The 15,848-nt window shown below is 51.4% G+C and overlaps 1 protein-coding gene across 5 annotated transcripts in view; it reads right to left on the reverse strand.

Annotated features, from left to right (window-relative positions):
• Nucleotides 1–4,098: 4,098 nt before the first annotated feature.
• The window catches only part of SHANK3 (SH3 and multiple ankyrin repeat domains 3), a 512,191-nt gene continuing 500,441 nt past the window's right edge, over nt 4,099–15,848 (reverse strand). For 4 of the 5 annotated variants that reach the window (XM_084808827.1, XM_084808826.1, XM_084808828.1 and 1 more), the window contains one exon: nt 4,933–8,320. In XM_084808827.1, the coding sequence (XP_084664953.1) occupies nt 7,777–8,320 (544 nt within the window). In that variant the 3' untranslated portion in view covers nt 4,933–7,776. Of the gene's footprint in view, nt 4,507–4,932; nt 8,321–15,848 lie in introns of those variants that run through there. The other variant, XM_084808829.1, reaches the window with a different exon arrangement.

Below are 15,848 nucleotides of genomic sequence, written 5' to 3' on the forward strand. Positions count from 1 at the left end.
AGCACATCTCACAGCTGTTTAAAGGGAACCTGGAAAGCCGGTTTTCCGTCTAGGAGAGCTGCTGCCTCTGCCTTGCCGCTCTCTTTGAGGGTGTGTCTGCTGTATTTTTAATGGGTCCCACCAAAGGAGAGACCTTTTCCCCTTTCCCAAGCCTTCTAGCTCCTGCTGGGAGAATATTGTTTCCAAGCCTTCCCACTCAGATGCATGAAGAGGGTCTCTGTGCCTGGTCCAGCCCCCAATACTACATTGAGCACTTGGTGGCAGCATATCAGAACTTTTATTATTGCATGAGATATATGGAAAACAAGCGACTAGGTCAGTCCGGTGCTTGTGAGCCACGTTTTTGTTTGCACCATCAGGCAGAAGGGAACACTTGAAGTTAATTGATTAGAGCCTCTATTAATTATTTAGCAATGATAGGGGATAAGGAGCGGAATTTAATCCATTAACACAGAGTTTACTTGTGAGCGTGCTCCCATAAATAGAAGAAAATGCAGTCTTTAACCTTGATTGTGCAAATGAAAAGGTGATTTAAGGAGTATGTGAAGAGTTGAGCGATTCACTTTAAATAATCTTGTAAATCTGTCATCAAGCCTGAAATTGTGGTTCTAATCTCATTTACTGCTAAACAGCACAATCCTAAATATGTTTACTCAGATGTAAGTCCCACTGAGTTCCGCAGGGCTTACTCCACAGTGTGCACACTGAACTGCAACATAAGAGGCCAAAACAGGTTGCTGGCGTTTATTTCTGAGGAACTGATCTGTGAAAGGGAGTGACTTGGTGGAGGCTTCCAGCAAGAGGTTGTGAAGTTCCCCAGGCTGCCATAGGATTTGACAAATATGTTGGCCAAGCATTTGGACGTTGGGGGTGTTTGGGGGCAGTGGAGGGGTAGGCCATGAGTTCAGCTTAAGAATATAGGGAGTGATTAGATTTCTTAAACCAGGGGTACCCACACTTTTTGAACCCATGTTCACATTTAGAAATTCAAGAAACTGATGTGGGCAGCACCACAAAATGCCTGCCATGGAGGATGTGGCTAGTGGGGTCCTGGCTAGTCAAAATAGGTGGTGTGAGGCGACAGAAACAGCAAGGCTACAGGCTGGGCGGGAGGGGGAAATAGCAAGGCAAAGGGAGAGAAGGGAGAGAAATAGCAAGGCTAGGGGCTAGGAAGGGAGAGAAAGAAGGCTAGGGACAAGGAGGGGAGAGAAATAGCAAGGAAAGGGGTGGGTGGAGGAACATAACATCAGAAGAGCCCGGCTGGATCAGACCTAGAGTCCATCTGGTCCAGCATTCTGTTCACCCAGTGGCCAACTAGCTGTTGACCAGGGACCCACAAGGAGGACAGGAACACCACAGCACCCCCCATGTGGCTAGTGGGGGCCTGGCTAGTCAAAAGAGGCGGCGGTGGTGGGAGAAATAGTAAGGCTGGAGTCTGTGAGCAAAGAGATAAGAGCGAGACCAAGGGGGAAAGGCCTGCGTGGATGGAAGAAGACTGGGTGGGGCCAGGAAGCAGCTCTGACCTTCCTGCCTGCTGAACACCTGATCGGTGGCAGGTTCAGGAACAGGAAGGAGAATGAGGCATCCTAATGATTTCCAAGTGTTTAAAATTTAAAATTCATTTTAAATGAGGGGGCAAGGAGTGGAGAGCTTTGCAGGTGCTGCTGGAGGCACCCCAGTTGCCATCTGCCAGTTGAGGATGGTTTGGGTAATGGGCCCTGAACGGCAGCTACAGTGTAAAACCAATAGTTGCGCTGTGGCGCCCACGGCCACCGCATCGGGGACCCCCGACTTGGAGTCTCCAGCCACTCGATTCAGCGGCTCCAACGTTGGGTTGCATTTGCTTATTTACTACATTTCCACACCACCTTCCCGCCAAAGCACTCCTTGCAGTTCCTGTTTTATCACGGTGGTGCACAATGGTGCAGCGGGGGCGGGTGTCTATGTCTATGTGCTATGCCTGACCGGGACTTTGCCGTGGTGTCCCTACGACTGACGCTCGAAGCTTCAGGCGTGTGTTGAGGGTATCACCCAGTGTTCGCAAACACAGTTACGGCTGCAGCTGTTTGGCGGGGCAGAGCTGAGCGGCCGCCGCCACACGGGGAGGCTGGGCCGGCCTTCTTGACGAGCAGCAGTGCCGAGGGCAAGGTGCCGCTCTTTGGCGCCCCAGAGGAGCACCGGGGAAGGAGGGGGCGTTTCAGAGGAAGGAGGAAGGCATCCAGCTTTCCCAGTCCCGGAGTGAACTTCCTGCAGACAAGTTGCAGTCTGCAGCCTTCAAGCCTCCCTCAGGAGGAGGCTGGGCGCAGGCAGGCAGGGTCTCCTCATGTTGTCCCAGAAACAGCTGCAGAAGGGACAGGGAGACAGAGCCCATGGCAGCACAGCCTTCAAAAAGAGCGGCTGATCAGCAAGATGCCAGCCAGTCTTGCGGGCAGGAGGGGCAGTGGTTGCAGCGCAGAGGCTTGGAGGAGGCAGCCGGACAGAGGCTAGCGTGGTGCGCTGCAGCCGGATGTGGTGCCTCCGCCCATGTGAGGCGTGCCAGCCTGGGCATAGGGGCGGCTGACAGAAATGGGGGAAACGTAGGTCCAAACGGATGGTCTCGCCATCAGAGCCCTGCAGCAGGATGAGGTGGCGACACGCATGGGGCACGGACTGAAGTGGGCAGCCTGACGGGGCCCTCACCAGCAGCACAGAGCCAGGAAGCAGCTGGCCGCCCGGGGGTGGCACTTCCCGCTTCAAGAGCGCCGCATGGGGAGACCTTCCGGAGAGGCAACAGAGCATTGCCTCCGTGGCACCACTCCTGGCCCCGGACCTCTTGGAGGAGGAGGAGCCATCCCTGGCTCGTCAGGCAGCAGTCCCCATCAGGAAGTGGATGGGAAATGGCAAAAGGCAGCCTGGGACATGGGCCAAGTGACTGAGGGGGAGCACTGGGCTACTGGGGGGAGAGGAGAGGAGAGGAGAGGTGAGCTCCTGGTGCTTTGTGGTGCTGTGATGGGAATGAATTGCACCTACAGAGCAACTCCCTGGCTGCTGCACAGGTATGAAAGGCAGCGGAACATCTTCTGAGCAGGGAGGGCGCGGAGAGCCTGATGCTGAGGGAGAAGATGCAGGACGGAATCGAGGAGGCGTTGCTGGAGTGGGGGCTGGACTGGAACAGAAGGAAATGAGAGCGGTTCAAAGAAGGCGTTGCGAACAACAGCCTTGCTGCACGAGGAGCACACGCACATGCTGGAGTTAGGGCATCATATGAGGATGGAATGCAAGGACCCACGGGAGCGTGTGAATGTCGGGCTGGATAGGGTCAACGCGTATTTGGGGGACGTATTGGACAACGGCATGGAATGCATGAAAACAAGGTACAAGGTGGCATTAGTTCCCAAGTAGGGTAACTGAGGATGGTTTGGGTAATGGGCCCTGAATGGCAGCTACAGTGTAAAACCAGTAAATCATATGGCATTAGTTTCATGTGTTTAATATCGTGTATGACGATGAAATGTTGGCATGAGAACAGCATTGGGTTCTCCAGATTTGTTTTTACTTCAGGTTCCAGCAGCCCTTGAGCAGGGCCTTCCTGTGGAACTCCCTCCAGAGAGAGGCCTACATCATCTCTTGGAAGTTTCTGGAGAAAGGCAAAAACATTTTTATATCAGGAAGCTTCTGGAACAGTGTGAAATGTGATTTTGCTTTGCTCATTTTCTGTTGTGTTACAGGTTAGTGTGTTTATTCCACTTCCACTGTTTAATTTGTAATGTATCTTGGGTCTATTGAGTGGCGAAAGGAAGGCTAGAAATCAAAAGGAAGAAAGTAGGGCTTTGGGTGACAGATTAAGGTTTTGAGGCCAGATATGGGAACACAGACCACCCAGTGTCTGAGGCTACTGGTACCAGCACACAGCACACAGGCATGGTTTTGGGTGCTGAATGATGCCCTTAGGCTGATGTTGGTGCTCTGACATTGAGCCGAGTTGGCATTTAGCACCACACACTTGCTGTCTGACAAAGGAGTAAGCCCTAATGAACACAGTGGGACTTACCTCTGCATAGGTTTGTGCTGTAAAAACCTGAACAATCAGAGCTCACTGATGGAGCATAATGTACAAAGGAGGTGCTTATGCTCACTGTGAGGGCAATGCAGCCTTCCCCAACCTGGCGTCTTCCAGATGTGTTGGACTGCAACTCCCGTAATCTCTAGCTAGCATGGCTATAGGTTGTGGAAATTGTAGCCCAACACATTTTAGGGGCACCAGGCTGGGAAAGGCCGCTGGCAGAGTTTACATATACTATGTATAGGATAGGGTTTGCACCAATGTTATAGCATATGAACAAGCTTGGAAAGTTTACAAATATATTAGGTCAATACATATTCATTTCACTGTTTTCAAACGTGCTATTTAAAAAGTGAAATGTGTAGATGGGGCAAGCATACACACAAATACACATAATTTTGAGAAATAAAAAAAAGTTACTTACTTTTGTGTTTTGATATTTGCCATTGGCACCTTGGGATTCACTGGTTAAAAAGAAGGTTTGAAATTTTGGAACTTGAACACAAATGATTCTGCTCTATTCTCATAACTTCCTGCTATTGTGAACATTTAAACTGATTAAAAGAACGTGTGTGTATGTGTGTGTGTGAGACAGTGAGTGCCTGTGCCATTCACACGGCCCATACAGGGGATGCAAATGCATCGTGACTATGGAGGCAGTGAGGGGAGAGAATTGCTCAATGGCTGCTGAGCGCCTGCAGGTAGAGCTGATAGCCCCCGGCCCAAAGGGGGCCTGTGCTTTCAACGGCCCCATGGCACAGAAGTCCACACAGGTGCAAAGTACCTGGTGAGCTTCTTCCTGGGATGCAGATATAAATAACATCATAACCCCCTTGAGCTCAGAAATTAGTAACCACAAATGAAGTGTCTCCCCTAGGCAAATCTTTCATTTCACTTGGGCTTTTGCAGCTGGCTGTTTCATGGTCTGAAATTAGAAGGCTAAGTGGCCAGTCTCCTCATTCCCTCCCTCTGCTCTGACTGTGGAGAGGAAACTGGGCAAAGCACCCTCATGACCCAGCAGGAGCAACTCAAAAGCAAGGGCATTCTAGGGCAGAGAATATTGCCCACCTCTGTGCATGCGTCTCTTGAGAGTTTTTTTTTTTTTTTCCACTGAAATAAGCTTGGAAAGGTTCAGAGATGTGTGGGGGTTGGCGAGGATTTCCCTCTTCCTCCCCTCTAGCACCAAAAGAATTAATGCCATTACAAAGGAAATGGACTTCCCAAAGCCCTACACCCTCTTTGGAGAGGGAACATTTCCAACTGTTCTTGCATGGGGTGGACAATTTGGTACAAAGGGGTGCATGGGGTGGAAAGGGCACAATACAGCCAAAGGGAAGGCTAAAGGAAACGAAGCTCAGCATCCCCAGGTGAAGCCAGAGGTGAACCCCTGAGCTGTGGGGAATGCCTTTTCCTGGCCATATCCCTTGGAGGTGTTTCCCTTGGCGCCCGCCCGCCCTCCCTCAGCATCCTCCTGTGCCCCAGGCAGGAAAGGCAGGGTAGGAAGTGTGCAGCCAGATGGGCAGGCAGGCGGGCAGAGAGAGTGGCTCAGCGTGCTGCATGAGGGCAGCTTGTCTCTCTGCAGCTTCCCTTCTCAAGCTGCATCCAAATGGGAGCGATTACTACCAGGCCAGGTGTGCAGCCAGCAACGCCACCAGAAAGGTTGGTGTTCCAAATCCACCCCTCACCCCCCGGAAAGGCTCACAAAGCAGAAGGGCTCTGTTCACCGACAGCGACCCGGGAGCGCGGGGTGCCCTCTGACCCCAATTCAGAGAGCTCTCTTTTGCTGCAGTTCCCTCTCCTGCCTCCTCTAGGATTTGGGCCTGGGTTCTGGAAAGGGGCTTGGGGTTCCCCACGTTCTAGTGGCATTCCTGATGGAGCTACTCTGCCTTTGATTCATCTTTCCTCTGCAACTCCCATGGCAATTTGAAGGACTAAAGTAGATGCTAAGGACTAGGTGCTCCTCCCATGCTCTCCCCTCCCAGAGAATGGGGGCAAGAGAAGGGGCCAGGGCAAGGGAAGAACATTTGTGGGGCGGAGGCAGGTCCCTCTGGCTAGGGCCGTGTCCTGCAGCTCTGCCCAGCAAGAATGGAAGACTTGGTGTGTCCCCAAAACCAAGTGCAAAGTTGTCTTTTTCTCCCCCCCCCCAACATCTTTAAAATTCAGTGTCTGAAAGGAGCTTTAAAAAGACTCTTTCCCCCCCTCACATTCATTCAGTCAGTCACTAAAAACTCCCACAAGCATTGCAGGAAGGGGCAGTGAGGGCCCCCCCCCCCCCAGCAAGATATAACTTTAGTAAACCATAACAAAACAAGGTGGCTATAGATATAGATATATAGATATTTGTTCTTTTTTTTCTTTTCAAATATATAGCTGATCTAAAAGATGCAAAAATGAGTGACTAGGACAGAGTGGGCGGGATCCTGGCGTTGGCATCCTCTCACTTGGATCACCAAATCTACAGAAATGCACAGAGATTATAGAGACTCCTTCAATGCGTCCCACGACCCCAGAGAAAAATGAGACCTCCCCCCTCCCCCATGAATGTTGGCAAAGCAGAAGCTGCTGGGATTCTCCACTTGCCTCCCTTTGATGCCCCCAAACATGCTTCGATCCATGCGACTTCAGTGCCCTCTCACCAGAGCAAAGGACCACGGCCTCCTGAAGGACAGGTCCTCCTCTTTCTGTGAGTGAGTGTGTGTGTGCGTCTGTCTCTCTCTCTTCCCTCACCCCAGGCACATCAGCCTTCTTGTCTTCCTGGCAATGGGATGCTCCTCTTGGAGCAGGGCGTGGAGGCAGGGTGTGCGTAGGCGAAGGCTGTGGGGGAGGGCAGGCCTGCTGACTAGCCTGCAGCAAGGGCTTTTGGGGCGCCAGGTTGCCAATGCGATGGCCAAAGCACACATCCTGATATTGCTCCTCCCCGTCCTGTCTTGGAAGCTATTGCCCAGCAAGAGCTCTGGTGCCCTGCTGAGTTTCACAGGAATCCCCAGGCAACAGCTTGTTGGACCATGAAGCAGCTTATGCCAGTCCACAGCCACCTGCAGAATGCACGCCTGGCCAACGTCTTGGTCCACCAGCAGCAGGCTCAGCCCCTGTCTGAAGATGCGCCAAGCCAGCGCTTGATCTTCTGAAAGGTACCAAGTGCGAGCGCAAGCGGCTTGGCACCCCAGAGCTACAAAGCACAAGTGCTGTTAGCTACTCTGCTGGACATGATTAACCTCCGCTGAAGCTCGCTGCAGCACAGCCTCCTCCACCCCCAGCTGCCCTCAACTGATTGCCCACCCCCTGACGATGCCTCCTCTTTGGTGCCACCTGCCTCTTATCTGAGCCGGTACCAGTGTGCTCCATATGGGTAGAACATATTAGAGAGGTGAGAGCACCTCCCCCGTCCCTGGAACCACCTGTCCTGCAGTGACTCTCTCGGGGAAAGGCACGCCAAGAGACAGACAGGCCAGACTCCCCCTGGACAAACAAAAGAGGAGGTGGGCTTTCATGCGGCATTTCTTTCCCCGAGGCACCAGGGCTCTGGTTCCTGCCAGGGGCACTGGGGAGACATGGGGCTCTGCGTGTGAGAGAGGGAAGGAGAGAGTAGGTACTCGCCAGCTCCCTCCCCTTCAGTGCAGTGGTCAGAGCAGAATAGAAAGAGAATCCAATTGGTTCCTGTTTACTAGTCTAGTAGAAATGCCCCCCCCCCCCGAACTGGCCCCAGAAGAGGCGGCCAGTGCTGCCTGGGATGGTCAGCTGTCTACCAGCTGTTTGAGTGCCCGCTCAATGTTCATGCGGTGTCCGACCCGCGTCACCCCCAGCTCCACAAAATCCTCCTTAGTCAGGGCTGGCAGGTGGGTGCCCTCAATTTCATTGTCCTCAAATCTGTCTCGGTGCTCCACCAGGTTAATGCTTTCCAGCCAGTCCCCAACATCATACTTGCTCCACAGCTGAAGGGGCTTCTGCACGAAGGGCCGAGGTGGGTGGAGGGTATGCAAGGGGGGTCCCGGGGAAGGCGATGGTGACGGGGAGCGGCTCCGGGCACTAACACTCCTCACCACAAAGCGCACCTCCTTGGGTTCGTGCGGGATGGAAAGGCTGGAGGATTTGAGGATGGTAGGTGGGGTGAGCCCATAGGACCGCACGGTGCTCAGCGGGTCTGTCCTATCCAGGGCAGGCTTTACCGGGCTGGGAGTGCGGCGGGTCACGGGGTAGCGGCTGCCAGGACGCACGGTGTAGGTGGTGCCAGAGCTGCGCTGGGAAATGGTGCTCAGTTCTCCTAAACTACTGAAAAGTCTGTAGAGAGAGAGAGACAGACAGACAGAGCAAAAGCAGTGGTGAGAGAGGTCCCCAGACACCAGAACACACACACACATACACACAAGCCCACACAAACACACAACCTACACAGGAGAGCAGGGTTACTGTGATTCTACAGAGCCCACAGGGGGTGCTCCCTCACACCCCAAGGCAGCCAGCTCCACAAGGCAGCAGTACGCATGAACTTCTCAGACTCTCCTACTGTCTTGCAGTCACAGAGAGACTTGCACGCCAGCTAAGTCACTGACCTTTCCTAGTGAGGTCCTGTGAATTCCCTCCTGCTAACAGCTGCTGTTTCCTTTCAGAAGTTAAGAGATCCTAAATATGTCTAAAATTCAAGTCTTTCTTTACTAGTAGACCTGCAGCTTCAGACCACAGCTGGAAAGGGTTTGCATAAGCTGTAGATCTTTCAGAGAATGTAACATGGGATGAGAAGAACCTGCATGGTGTTGATGACCAAGGTATGGGGGATATCAGTGTCTCTGCAGAAGGAAGTTAAGTAACTCTGATCAGCCTTTCTGTGGTGTGTGTGTAAAGCAAATGGCTGCAAGTAGTCACTGAAGTGAAAATGGTCTCTACAGTGCCTCTTAATGCCTATTGAGCTGTTTGCCTTCTCAGTTCAGGATGGATCAGGCAAAGTAGGTTCAACTGCTCTTATGGAAAGTACCATTTGTGATGTTGCCAGAGTTTCGGGGGGGGGGGGCGCGAGGGCACAGGGTAGTCAACTGCTGAATACCCTGCTTCATTCCTCCATTTTTGTCAGCTCTGGAAAAGTATTGTGGGTTTTAAGGAACCACAAAGCATATCTACTGTGATCAGCAAACGTTAGCTGAGGAAAGGAGTGATTTGCTCAGCTGTGGTGTGGGAACAAGGGTTTGCTGAGGACAGTCCAAAGGGAAAGCAAGACTAAATTGGCATCTTTTTTAGACCATTAAAAGTCAGGGAGCATGTTTCCCACTTGCCCAGGCAACCCCTTCCCCAAGGGCACAACTCCTTCACGTGCTCTCATCTCAAGAGAGAAGTTCTTTATCTCAGTACATGCATCCTTCATTGCACACCATCATGAGATTAAAAGCGATGACATTATTTTTACCTTCTGTTGGGAGGGGAAGGACCAGTCGATTTCTGGTCACAAAGGTAGGCTGGTGCCTCTTCTAACCTTCTCTTTCCACTGCTACAAATATGAATAACTTGCTAACTTGTCTTGTTGTCTGCTGGCTTTTTCTGAATGTCCTATCTAATGTTTCTGCTCTGTTGGAAGCATCTATTCATCTGTGGGTGTGTTTGTGTGCCCTTGCCAGAACTGCAGTGTACCAGACTGCAGAGAAGGAACCCCTGTACAACTGTGTCCTTACAACTATTCCAGGCTTCCTTCCCTGGGCGCCAACACTGAAGTGGAGCAGAAGCCTAGGGCAGGGCTTGAGCTGGTAAGGGTTCAAGTGGCCACTGAGGTTTACCAGGGCAGAGTGAACATGGGAGTGCAGGCCAGAACAAGACCAAGCACAAGTCAGGCAGCTTAGACCTAAAGTCACCTATACTGGATGATGCTTGACACACCTTCTGGTTCTTTTATTCATGGCTTTTGATAAACCAGTTATCCTTTTCCCAGTCAGAGGGCCCAAGTGGAAGTAGCCGAACAAGGAACAACATCAAAGCATAAAAGCCTTTTTATAGGGAGCCAGTGTGCTTTTTGAACCTGTACAGCACAGAGAAAATGTGCTTTATATATAATACTTAAAAAATAAAAGAACTTGGAGAAAGAAAGCCTAAAACTGTTGCTTCAGACCCAAGACAGAAGCCCAAAGTAGATGCTTTAAGACATGTTGTTTGACGGGAGGTTGATGAAGGTGGAAGTCAGCGCATTTGGGCGAATTCCTCACAGAATCACCACGAAGCCCAATCCAGCAGGATCTGGCTATAGGGACCCAAGGGAAGGGCCCGAGCTGAGCCCTCCCTGGGTCAGCAGGGAAATGCCCTCGGTGCTTGAATCGCATCCATTTTTTTTAAAGTCCTCAACAAACAAAGCTCTACTTTTGTTGATCAGCCCGCCTGCACTCAGCATTCCTCTGGTCAGTGGACAAGGAGCAGAAGTTTTAAGCACTTCTATCTAGGAAGAAAAACTACAAACAAAACAACACTCTCTTAAGAAAATTATTTTCAAAATCCCATACATATTTCAGCAGCTGTGCCACCAAGACAAGGAGAGCCACATTCCTAAAGACTAGAGCAGGAAAGCAGAAAGGAAGATGAAGCGTCCTCAGCAGCCAGTGAGAACCCTAGGTGGCCAACAGTCATAGAACTCGGTTTGTCTCTTCCCAATGGGAGGCTGTGGACACAGGTATAGCCTCCTCTGACTTGCCCAGGAATTAGCCTGTGCTATTATTTCAGTGCCATGGCAATGGGAGCAGGTTTTCTGCATGGGCAGTTTGGGTTCTAGTGCTAGAAAAGCACGTACTTGGACTGCAAGGGAAGACCCTGTAGGATGACACATCACTTGCCATTTGTAATCTGGATCCTCAATTGCAACAAGACTGTAGAAAAGGCAAAGCATTGCACAGAGCAGGCGGAGAAAGGAATGAGGAAGTTGCCAGAGTTACTGCACTGCTGGAGGCTGAGGCTTTCTTAGCCGTGCAGTTTTGTAGCATAGGAAAGAGAAAACCTGCAGTTTTCTTGATTTTGACCATCACTTCAAGGTAACTTATTCCATGGTAATGAAGAATAAGAGAAGATGAATAACTCTAGGTTTCTCTTCCCAACTACTAACAATGACTTGGTCACTCCTGCACCTGTGCAGTGCATTAAAAGAATCTGTACACGGCATTGGCAAGGCATGTCCCAGAGCGGATACCCCTTACAACATGTGAGCATAGGGCTGGTTAGAAATGAATGGCTCTGTTGGGAAGTGTAGTCTGACATTATGCCAGATCCAGCGGCAGTTTGTAGAGCAGAAATGGGCCCTCAGCAAGTATTGATTAGTGGCCATGTAGCAGAGTGGCTATTCTACTGTCGAATCTGCCAAGTGACCAGATCACTGTTTAGGGCCCAGGGTAGTGGTTCTTTTTTCACTCATTGCACACCGTACAGTGACCTGGGTATACGACAGAGTGATCAACAAGCCACTCACTGCTGGCTTTAAATGTACCCTCTGCCGAGAGACAGTTTGAGCTGGTCCTCAGGCAGGAGAGAAATCTGTTCTGGGGAAGTGTTAGGGAAGAGACCTGCACTCTGGCATTTGGTTGGCTAGCAGTCCCAGAAGTGACCCAGAGCGGTCATTGCATAGCACGTGGCTCGTCCCACTCCCTTAAGCCTTCAGGAATGTGTTGCAGTACTGTTTTGTGCAATCTATGGCAAGGGGGACCGTCCTTGCTCTTGTTCTCGGTTTTTGGCAGAAACAGAGCTGAAGCATGGTATGGATGCAGCTTATGGATTTTGATCTAAGCAGGGGAATCTCTCTTTGTCTTCCCTGAAGAATGAGTGTGCTACCCACTCTTTGGTCACATCAGGCTGACCAAGCGGAAAAACTCCTGCCAAACTGTGTAATGAGGGCCATTTCAGAGAGTCTTGTGCTTGTCTTTGGATGAGGACCTGGGTTCCGAGTTGCCATGGGCTACTCACTTCTGTGAGCTTCATTTTGCCTCCAGTAAGGGGGGAACGATAGTGATCCAGTTCAAAAGGTTATTGTGAGGACAAAGAAAATAGGGAGTGCTGTGGAAGTGGTCCATTATTATCACATCTAGCCAGTTCATCCAAAACCATTCCTGTGCGGCCCTCACCAATGGCAAAAGTGGAGGCTGGCCTGGCACAACTCTTCTGCATCATGGTCTCTGTGGCAGCTTTGCATACTGCTGAGCACCCCTGAGCACTCTTTAGGTAAGAGAGCATCAATTTCCTTCTCTCTGTGTCCACAACAGAGTAATTCTGAATAGGCAGGTGCAATCCTCAAACCATTGTTCTCTAAGCAGAGTCTCCCCAGTTTGCTTTTGCTAGGCAGAATTTAATAAAAGAGTGTGATATGGTCAAAATAAATCAGTTTTCCTATTAATTTAAATGGGAAAATTTTAAGCATGTACTTAATGTTCCCACTGAAACAGAAATCATTAAGAATGAAAAATGCTTAACTAGATCTTGCTTCAAACATTATAGACACATTCCTTGCAATGGAAATGGAGACATTTCAGTGGATGAGCAAGCTTTTCATCAGAATGGTTGGGAAAAGGGTTTTGCCAGAGTTTTGGATCTTGTCTGCAGATCACGTGTAGCTATTCTTTTCATTAACTGGGTGCAGCAGCCAGAGAGGAACGAGGAGCAGTTGAATGGCTGACTATCAAGTACAGATCCCAAGCAACATGTTTGAAGGCAGCTGACTCTTCCAGTGGGAGGGACTCAGGCCATGAGACTCTGTAGCCAGGGTTTGCTGGGAGCAGAACTCAGTCAAGGGAGGACAGGAATGCAGCTAACTGCAGACCCACTTTGCAGGGTTCACCAGCCTGTTATAGGACTTGCACAGAGACAAAGACAGAAATGGGCTGGATGCTGTTCCTGACTCTAGTGCCTGTTCAATATAAAACAGGACCGTTTGTTTCCTACTATGCCGTTTTCTTCAAAACTCCAGGGAATTATATGTTGAAAGCTGTGTTATAAAAATGTTTATCTTGTACTTGTCAACCAAGAACTAAGTGATGCAAAAGTCACTCTTTAGTAGCTCTTCCCATGTGTTTATCCCTTGCACTATCTCCCTTTCTGCGTTAGCGCCGGGACAAAACCTTCTCTTCCTAAAGGCCTTCAATGTCAGTGCAAGCCAAGTGTGCCAAGCAAGGCTTGCTGGAGGTGCAAGGACCATGTTTAGATGGATGAAAGAAATGGCACATGAGAAGCCACAGCACTGAAACACTAGCCAAGCTCACGTTCACCCCAAGCTAAAGCATTGGCAATTGTGTAATGGATGGAGCTGCAGGGCAGAGACAAAACACCGTTCCAAGATCACGCATGACTGGATGGAGCTGACACAGGACAACCCAAAGCTCATGTTCACGGTAGCATGAAGAGCAAGATTAAAAAATGGAGGAGTTACTTGATGGTGCATGTAGAGGGAATGCCTAGGCCAGTCCTTTTGGTGGACACACTATAGGCTGGGGCTGCAGTGAAGGGGAACTTTAGCTAACTACTGGTGTGCAGAGCTTTGATGAATGTTCACATCTGTGCCTGCGTGGAAACAGGAGACCAACAATTGTGGGATTGAAGATATTGCCTACTGAACTCCTACATTACTAGGAAATATAATCCATGGCTGCACCTGATATTCAAGGAGGCAGCATCTGCTACCCTAGTTACCAAGCTCTCTGCCCAGGTGCTCCTCTCCTAGTCTCGCAGAGCATCACTCCCAGAAGAGCATTCTGGTCTATAAGCTGTGTGGGTCACAACAGCCCTTTTTTGTGGACAGTGACAGGGAGGGGAGATGCACTGTAGCTGCCTCTTAGTGGGCCTGGCTCTCTGGCCCAACTAGGTCAGCGTAAAAACAAATGCCAAAATGGGAAGAGCGGCATAAAAAAGAAAGAATTGCTACAGCACCACTCTTTGCTGGGAGCTGGCTCTTGCAGCATGGCCTCTGGATGGCCCTACTGAACACTCACCCCCCCACACACACTTAGCAGCAGCACACCCAGGATACATACCGCATCATGCACTCACATAGCTGGACTTTGGAGAGAAGGGGCTAAATGGCCTCCTGGTCGCCCTACCCTTGCTCAGCTGCAAAGGGACTCTGGATGAGCAAGAGCCAAAGGCTTGTGTCAGAGCCCAAAGGAAGTCAGGAAGAGTGTCGGAATCCCAGAGGACAGGATCGCCAGCTCCTAGCGCTGACCTTGGGGACCTGTGCTATGAGGGAAGAGAGGACTTCCTGGGCAAGGGGCCCCAGGATGGTTCCATGGCCATGAGGCAGCGCAAAGCTTTTCCTGGAGCAGCAAAAGCTCCCTAGCAGCACAGAAGCCCATGTGGGTGGCACAGGCAAGCCACAGAGGTGGGTGCCATGCAGCCCCACAGAGCTGCTATCCATCCATCCATCCATCCATCCCCAAAACCACACAGGTAAGCCAGGTCCTTCCTGGACCCCGGATGTCTGAGAAAGGACAGAGTTCTGGTGCAGAGGCAGGGCAACCACTTCTTGTGCCTGAGGATGAAACCCTTCCTAGAGATGGCGTGTGGGGGTGAGGAGTCCCTCCCCCCGCAATTTGTTACATGCTTTTTCCAGGAAGCAAGAATGTAGGGAGATGCTTCCACGTGGCCTCAGCCACACAGGCTCCCCACCAGGGATGTGTCTCCTAGGCCACCATGTGTATCCCTTGGAAGGCAGATGGGAGTTTCCTCCTGGGACTCCATGGCACAGAACATCACGAGACGGGGAGACAGGCATGCTAGGGGGCACAGGGGGCAGGACAGGGACAGATCCACACTGCACAGCAAGCGGTGCCCCTCCCCCTCCCCGCATCGCCCAGCCCAGCCCACTCCCTTGCGCACACACAGCAGCAGCAGCAGCAACACAGTAAGGACGGACAGACGGACAGAAGACATGGGGTTGCTATGAGATGAGAACGTGCTCACTTACACAACTCGCCCACCCTCCTGAGGCCTGAGGCGGTTCTAGACAGAGGAGCGGAGACATGCAGATGGGAGAGCAGGAAGAGAGGCAATGAGAGAAATGTTAGCATCAGTCCGAGGCGCCGGTAACAACACTGAGAAGAATGAACAGACTTCATCACAAACCAGTCTGGAGCCACTGCAGCTCCCAGAAGCCTCTGCCTGCTGGCCAGAGACTGGTGCGGGAAGGGGCGAGCTGCTGGGGGCCTGTCTGCAGAACAGAGCTGGTGCCCTTCGGGGCGGCAGCGGCAGCATGGGGGGCGCCTCTGGGTGCCGGAGGAAGGCCCTCCCCCACAGAGCAGGCGGGGACAGCTGCTGGAGTGGGGAAGAGAGGCTCCTGGTATCGCGCCACCAGCGCTGTTCACCTGCTGATGTGCGCTTGTCCACCCCAGACACAGCCCTTTGTCTCCAGGGACACAAGTTGGAGGCGGAGCTGTTCTGCCCCCTGGGGTGGTGGATGACTGGCCAAGGAGGGCTGAAGGTTCAAGCCACTTGGGAAGAAAGGTGGTCAAGGGATCCAGGCCACTGGCACCAAAGGATTCTGGGAGGCAGCTCAGTTCTGGTCAGTTCAATATCCATTGAGTCACATTCCTGATCTGCTAGAGGAAATGGGACATTCATAACGGCATGGATTCAACAGCCAAAGCCCGAGACAAAGCAACGGTGGATTTCCAGCTGATCACAGGTGAGGGGAGGGTGAAGGGAGGGAGATTGGGGTCCAGGGGGAGAGCACAGTGATGGAGGGAAAGAGAGGAAGAGAGAAGAGGTCCTGTGGGGAATGGGATTCAAATGAGAATGGTGCATCAGAGTTCCGCATCGCACCTGTTGCTTCACCCAGCAATGTGCAAACTGGCTATGACCGCTTATCTAT

The sequence above is a fragment of the Heloderma suspectum genome, chromosome 7 (genome assembly GCF_057233095.1).
Source record: "Heloderma suspectum isolate Gila_16-S chromosome 7, 16-S_ref, whole genome shotgun sequence".
NCBI classification, from domain to species: domain Eukaryota; kingdom Metazoa; phylum Chordata; class Lepidosauria; order Squamata; family Helodermatidae; genus Heloderma; species Heloderma suspectum.